The sequence below is a fragment of the Triticum aestivum genome, chromosome 1B, assembly GCF_018294505.1.
Source record: "Triticum aestivum cultivar Chinese Spring chromosome 1B, IWGSC CS RefSeq v2.1, whole genome shotgun sequence".
Classification (NCBI taxonomy): domain Eukaryota; kingdom Viridiplantae; phylum Streptophyta; class Magnoliopsida; order Poales; family Poaceae; genus Triticum; species Triticum aestivum.
Genome location: NC_057795.1, coordinates 638,121,561 through 638,128,860, shown reverse-complemented (window position 1 = coordinate 638,128,860; position 7,300 = coordinate 638,121,561). Strand labels below are relative to the sequence as shown.

At 48.1% G+C, this 7,300-nt stretch overlaps 1 protein-coding gene across 2 annotated transcripts; it reads left to right on the top strand.

Moving 5' to 3' along the window:
* The first annotated feature begins 693 nt into the window (after positions 1-693).
* LOC123144329 (beta-1,2-xylosyltransferase XYXT1) lies at positions 694-4,585 on the top strand. 2 transcript variants are annotated; one of them, XM_044563438.1, is made up of 4 exons: positions 694-1,339; positions 2,380-2,463; positions 2,655-2,792; positions 2,864-4,585. In XM_044563438.1, exons 1-4 carry the CDS (start codon positions 1,174-1,176, stop codon positions 4,060-4,062), a joined length of 1,587 nt encoding a protein of 528 aa, XP_044419373.1. In that variant the 5' UTR covers positions 694-1,173; the 3' UTR covers positions 4,063-4,585. The 2 variants fall into 2 exon arrangements, with proteins under 2 accessions (XP_044419373.1, XP_044419366.1); XM_044563431.1 differs by having other exon boundaries at positions 2,643-2,792.
* The last annotated feature ends 2,715 nt before the right edge of the window (positions 4,586-7,300 follow it).

Genomic DNA, 7,300 nt, shown 5'->3' with positions numbered 1-7,300 from the left:
CAGATCCTTCTACACCAGTCCGCACCCACCTCTGCATATGGTCGGCATGGCACAGCTGGTTGGCTTCTGCATCTGGTATCGGATCGGATCGGCCCACGTTGCTAAGGCTGGTCGTAATGGGAGTATCATATCTAGTATCATGCATGCCAAGTAGGCAATTTTGATGATGCGGCATAGAATTAAATGAAGAAAGAGATGGTTGAGTATCATACAATGATACCGTATCATAATAAATGCAATGCTACTATGTGTCATGTATGGCAATAAATAAAGTCATCTATGATACTAGTACATAATACGATGCATTAGGGAGGTAGTATTATACACTAATATCATATGCATGATACTAACTTATGATACTACCCATTACAAGCAGCCTAAGCGATGGCCTCGGGGTTCTCATGCCCTATTAATGGCGTGTTTGGCGGGTTGACCACCTCGGATCGGGTCCCATCACTTGTGTAATTGCAATTAACTTGTCTAAATCCAGGTCGCTGACTTGCAGGAGTAAGGACGAAGCTAGGTGCGAGTGGATCCATGCGGGCTCACCGCCCAACCCTTCCTAGTTTAAACCTCTTACTGCAAGTCTGCAACCACGCACATGGAGATCACAAGGACGCTGCATAGGCGCCCGCAAACAAACAGCCTGCTGCGTGTATATAAACACATACTCCACATATGCGCCACAGGCAGAGGTTACCCAACACACAAATTTAGAATCTAGTTTGAGCAGAGGGAGAGAAGAAGAGTTTACCCAGCACACAGATTTAGAATGTAGTTAGAGCAGAGGGAGAGAAGAAGAGGCTACCCAGCACACAGATTTAGAATATAGTTAGAGCAGAGGGAGAGAAGAAGAGGCTACTCAGGACACAAATTTAGAATGTAGTTAGAGCAGAAGGAGAGAATAAGAGTTTACCCAGGGCACAGATTTAGAATGTAGTTAGAGCAGAGGGAGAGAAGAAGAGGCTACTCAGGACACAAACTTAGAATGTAGTTAGAGCAGAAGGAGAGAAGAAGAGACTACTAAACACAAATTTAGAATGTAGTTACACCAAAGGGAGAGAAGAAGAGGCTACTCAACACGTAGATTTAGAATGTAGTTGGACCAGAGGGAGAGAAGAGATCAAGAGACGGAAGGAGAAGCGACCGTAAGCCGGTCAGGGCGGCGACCGGATGGCTGCCAACTCGTTCTCTGCACCGGCGCAGGCGGTGAAGGGCGTGGCGAAAACGTTGGCTCACCGCCGCCAGGCCGTGGTTGGGTTCCTGTTTGCTCTCATCGTCATCCTCGTGCTCCACACCACCGTGGTGTTTGGCCCGTCCCGGTCCACGAATGACATTGGTTAGTACTCCATCCGTTCACAAATATAAAATGTTTTGGATATTTTACTATAGACTACATATGACTAAAATGAGTGAACGGAAACACTAAAATGCGTGTATACACATCCAAATCAGAAAATAGTTAGAACATCTTAGAATAGTGAACAAAGGGGTACTTAGTAGTGGTTATCTTCTTCCGTTGTCAGTTATCTAAGATCTTTTGTAGTGGGATAGGGTAGGTATATGATGCAACCTCTTCTGTTTGAGGTTCGATCTCGAAAGTGTTGTTCTAATCCCGAACTCATGTGAGCTCGGGTGAACAGTAAAAAAATCAAATGAAAAAAAAATCTGATTTTGTTGTGTGAAACATTGACAAAAGTTTTAATATAGCTTGCAAAATTTCATCCTGCAATGACGTGGCAAAAAAATCAATGCTCAAAAATTGTTTTTGAACATATCATTTTGGAGCTTCAATTATTTTTGCCATATTTTCCACAAATATCATCTGGTGACAAAATTTTGCAAGCTATCAAAACATTTTTCAATGTTTCACACAAAAAAAAATCAGAACTTTTTGATTTCTTTTCCTTTTTATTTGATTTTATTGTTCACTCAATCTCACATGAGCTTGAGATCCGAATAGCCGCCTCGGGTCCTAACTCCACTTTCCTCTCATGTTTATTTCCTTTAGTACTGGCATGTCTTGGTTTCTCCCCGCTAATATATTTCTCTTTCTGTCCATTATTTTGACACTGGTTCTTTATGTGCTGCGGGCCCATGTTTGCGTGGTGTGTAGTTCTCCGATGTTTCCTATAGAATCCGCCCCCGATTCATACTTACCTAGTATTCCCTCTAAGTGATCTTATATTTCTTTACGAAGGGAGTACTAACTGAAATTTAGCGCTGGGCAGTACTGCCAAACAAGCTACAAGATTCGCTCACGGAGTTTTTCTAGTCTCAAAACGGGATCACATATATTTTCTAAAATTTGTGAGTCGTTTATTTATATACATGATTTACTTTAGAATAATATATGCTTGCTTCTTCGTATTTGTGTAGTCGTTCTGCAGTCCACATCGGGCGAGCAAAATGCCAGGATCTCTTCTCCTCCAGCGTTCTTGGCACCTAATAATTCTATTCAAGGTATATCAATTACTACTGCGTGTCGGGTCATATTGTTATATAGCATATATAGGTATCAGGGTAGTAGATATGTGTATGAAACTATGAATGCGATTATACCAAATTCATAGTAGTAGATACATATACCAAATCCTAGGTATTTTGTTTGTTGATTGGCATACTAACATTGACAACTGCAGTACATGACATAGATAACTGGGAGAAGGACGACGCAGCCAATAATGATGGGGAAAGAAGGGACCAGTTAGGCCAAACAGTAAAAAATGATACTAATGACAAGATGCAGGAAGAGCTCATTCGTCAAGAACTCGATGGAGACGTCATACATGGTAGGTTGCGCTTAGCTTGCTTCCATTCGAATGCCATTTCATTCATCTCTGAATCGGCCGCGTGCATGCAGGTGCTCCGGGGAAGCCCATCTGCGACCTCTCTGACCCGAGGTACGACATCTGCGACATCACCGGAGACGCCCGTGCCATCGGCGCCAACCGTACCGTCCTCTATGTCCCGCCAGCCGACGAGCGCGGCACCGACGGCCCGGAGTGGGCCATCAAGGACCAGTCCCGCAAGAACCTCGGGGACATCGTCGAGGTGAATGTCAAGACCCTGAGTGCCGCGCAGTCCCTGGTGGCGCCGGAGTGCACCTCACGGCACGCTGTCCCTGCCGTCGTTTTCGCCATGAATGTGATCATAGGCAACCCATGGCACGACTTGAGCGATGTCCTGATCCCGCTCTTCATCACCACCCGCGCCTACGACGGCGAGGTCCAGTTCCTTGTCACCGAGCTCCAGCCGTGGTTCATGGACAAGTATCGTCTCATCCTCACCAACCTGTCACGCTACGATATTGTCGACTTCAACAAGGACGCCGGCGTCCGTTGCTACCCGCACATCATAGTCGGCCTCCGCAGCCATGGTGACCTCGACATCGACCCAACCCGCACGCCGCACAACTACACATTGCTAGATTTTCGCCTCTACATCCGGGAGGTCTTCTCGCTTCCGCCGGAGAGCCGAGGAATCCCGTACAAGGAGGCCAGTAAGAAGAACGCAGCCAACGACAACGGCACTGTCACGGAGAAACCAAAGCCGCGGCTCTTGCTCATCAATCGCGGCGAGAGCAGGAAGTTCGTCAACCTTCCGGAGGTCTCTGCGGCAGTGCAGACAGCCGGGTTCGAGCTGCTGGTCATGGAGCCGAGCCGTGACATGAGGCTCGAGGAGTTCGCCCGGGCGGTGGACTCGTGCGACGTGCTGATGGGTGTGCACGGGGCCGCGCTCACAAACTTCTTCTTCCTGCGCACCAACGCGGTGCTGCTGCAGGTGGTGGGGTTGGGCCTGGAGCGCGAGGCCTTGCATTACTACGGCAATCAGGCCAAGTCGGTGATGGTGCAACACATCCAGTACTTCATCAGCGCCGAGGAGAGCACGCTCTATGAAAAGTACGGCAAGGACCACCCGGCGGTAAGTGACCCGGACTCGGTACACAAGCAGGGTTGGCAGGGTGCAAAGCGCTACTTCTGGGCGGAGCAGGACATCAGACTGAATGTCACCAGATTTGCTCCCACGCTGCATCAGCTGCTTCGCACACTCCGGGAATAGGGGAACTTGATACGTGATACTAGTACCTCTGTTCCTAAATGTAATGCAAGATATCTTGGCAGTTTGAATTTAAGCTGCCAAAACGTTTTAGGGTGTAGGTTACAAGAAGCACACCATGGGAGCAGAGAGCTTGCTTCTTTCTTGTTGTTTCAGTCGTCAGATCAATAGACAAGAATTAAGCACAAGCGAGGTCACAACTAATGCACGGCGTCCAAATCGATCAACCGGAAAACAAGACTTGAGCACGTGCATGACATCGGCATGACCTCCTTAACTACTCTTATATTTTTTTTCCTTTTTTTGAGAATGACAAATGAGTCAAATTTGAGCTGCAAGTGCATGAAATGTTTTGCAAAATTTGGTGAATTATTTTTATTTGTGGTCTTTATTCTATGTTTAGGCCTTATCTAAGAAAAGGAAATGAAGTTCAAACATCTACATGTCAGTTACTTCATCTGTTGAGCTTCAATTTTTTTTGTACACTCAAGATGCACCATTACATGACGAATGCAAAATTTTGATTTGTTTGGGGTATGTTTGCTATATTTAAGTCATTAATTGCATTTCTAAGCATTTAGTGCATATAATTCAAATTTGAACTACAAATGCACGATTTGTGTCATTGTTGCAAAATTAGGTTACAAAAACCTATTTGTGTTCTTTAGTCAATGTTTAGGTCTTATCCAAGAAAAGGAAAGGATTTCCAAACATCTGGGTGCTAATTAAGACTCGATCCTGAACATGTAGGTTCTTTTTTTATAATGAAAAATGTGAAGGAAGTCTGAAAAAACATGAAACTTGGCATGGTGCCCTCATATGACATCAATATATTGAGGTGAAAAATTGAGAAGGTTTCAAAAAAATTGTCACCTACACTAATTAGAAACCGGACCATCTCCAATAAAGAATCTAAGTATCGGGAGGGAACAAGTCAGGTTTGAAAAGAAAGTAGCTGTTACTTTATCGGTTGAGTTTAAGTTTGAAATTGTTTTTACACTCAAGATACACCATTCAATTACACATTATGTTAAAGTCCTTCTTAGGGTTGCGTGGGGTCAAGGTACTGCTGGCGCCATGGTTTACACTCAAGAACTGCCGTGGTTTAGAGCATCTCCAGCCGCGCCCCCAACAGCCCCCCCCCAGGCCACTTTTTCGGCGCCACCGCCAAAAAAACAGCCCAGTCGCGCCCCCAGGACGACGAAAAACGCCGGTTCGGCCCTTTTTTCCAGCCGGCGGCCGCAGGCCGAACCCGGCACGCTGGGGGGCGCTTGGGGGCTCCGGCGCAAGGGAAAAGCGCGGCTGGCCCACGCCGTCAGGTGAAAAGTCAAGATTTTCTTCCCCGGCCGCCTCCCACCCCCCGCGCTCTCGGCCGCAAGTAGGTATATTCCGGCGCCGCCCCGCCGCCCTTCACCGGTAGATAACCATTCCCCGCCGGAAAAAAAGCATAGGTTCGCCGCGACAGCCCCTCCGGCACCAGCTGGGCATTTCCGGCCGCCCTTTCCGGCCGCGGAGGCGCAGTTTAGCGGCGGGTGCACGCCCACCATGCGCAAGGTGTTCGGCGATTTTCCTGCCTCGGCGATGGACTCGGATGACGAGGAAGTGCTCGCCGCACTGCTGGAGGAGGAAGCCGAGGCCGACATCCAGGAAGAAGAGCATCTCATGGTGCTCGCCACCCTCGCTCAGCTGCTGGCGAGCAATGAAAAGCCGCGGCGAGGTGGCTCGGCGCCGGGGCGGGTGAAAGCAAAGAACCGGCATCGTCTCGAAGGCTACTGCATGCTCTACTCCGACTACTTCGCCGATGCTCCACTTCACGGCGACAGAACATTTCGGCGCCGTTATCGGATGAACAGAAAGCTTTTCCTCAGGATTGTGAATTCCATCCGGGAGTTTGACAACTACTTCAAATGCAAGATGGATTGCACCGGCCAACTTGGATTCACCTCCATCCAGAAATGCACAACAGTGATGAGGATGCTTGCGGAGCTCCCGGTGACTCACATGACGACTATGGGCGCATGGACGAGTCCACCAGCATAGAGTGTTTCTACAAGTTCTGTCGGGCAGTGGTAGCAGTGTTTGGACCGCAATACTTGAGAACACCCAATGCGGAAGACACTGCTCGGATCCTAGCACAGAATGCAGCAAGAGAATTTCCTGGGATGCTTGGAAGCATCGATTGCATGCATTGGAAATGGAAGAATTGCTCATTTGCTTGGCAGGGGATGTACAAAGGCGCCAAAGGCAGTTGCAGTGTGGTACTTGAGGCGGTGGGCACACAGGACCTCTGGATTTGGCATTCCTTCTTTGGTATGCCAGGAACTCACAATAACATCAACATGCTGCAGTGCTCTCCTGTCTTTTCCAAGCTTGTTGAAGGTCATTCTCCTCTGGTGAACTTCAAGATCAATGGGCGGCAGTACAACAAGGGGTACTATCTAGCTGATGGCATCTATCCGAGATGGTCGACATTTGTCAAGACCATCAAAAACCCTGTGCCTGGAGGCAAGAACGCCTGGTTTGTGAAGATTCAGGAGGCTTGCAGGAAGGATGTCGAGCGGGCATTTGGTGTGCTCCAATCTCGATTTGCTATTGTCCGGTACCCTGTTCAGACCTGGTCGAAAGATCAAATGTAGGAGATCATGAGCTGCTGTGTCATCTTGCACAACATGATCATTGAGAGCAAGCAGGAAGAGCCAGTGTTTGACACTGAACCATACCACCGGCAGGGTCCTCTTGCCCAAGTTGATCACCAGCTACCAGCAACCTGGACTGCCTATCTCAGTATGCGTCAGGAGATCCGAGACTCACAGGTGCATCATCAACTGCAGCAAGATCTAATAGAGCACCTATGGAGGCTCAAGGGCGACACCGGGCGCGACATGTGATGAAATATGAGTTTTTATTTGTTGAATCATATAATTTGTATTGAACTATTTGTTGTTGTACTATTTTGTTGAAGTATTTGAAATTTCTGTGATGAAAAATGTGATAAAAAATATTTATGTTGATAATTGAACGCCGAGCCACGGCGAACCACGCCGAGTATGGGCCTATTCTCGATCATATGGGCCTTTTTTGCCGAAATGGGGCTTCAATAGTGGGCCAAAATCGGCGACTGGGGGCGAGCTGGGGGCGACGACTGGGTGCAAAACCGCCCCCAGCGCCTAAAGAATCGCCGGCTCGCCCCCAGGGGGCGATTTTTATGCGCCCTGGGGGGCCGAACGACTGGAGATGCTCT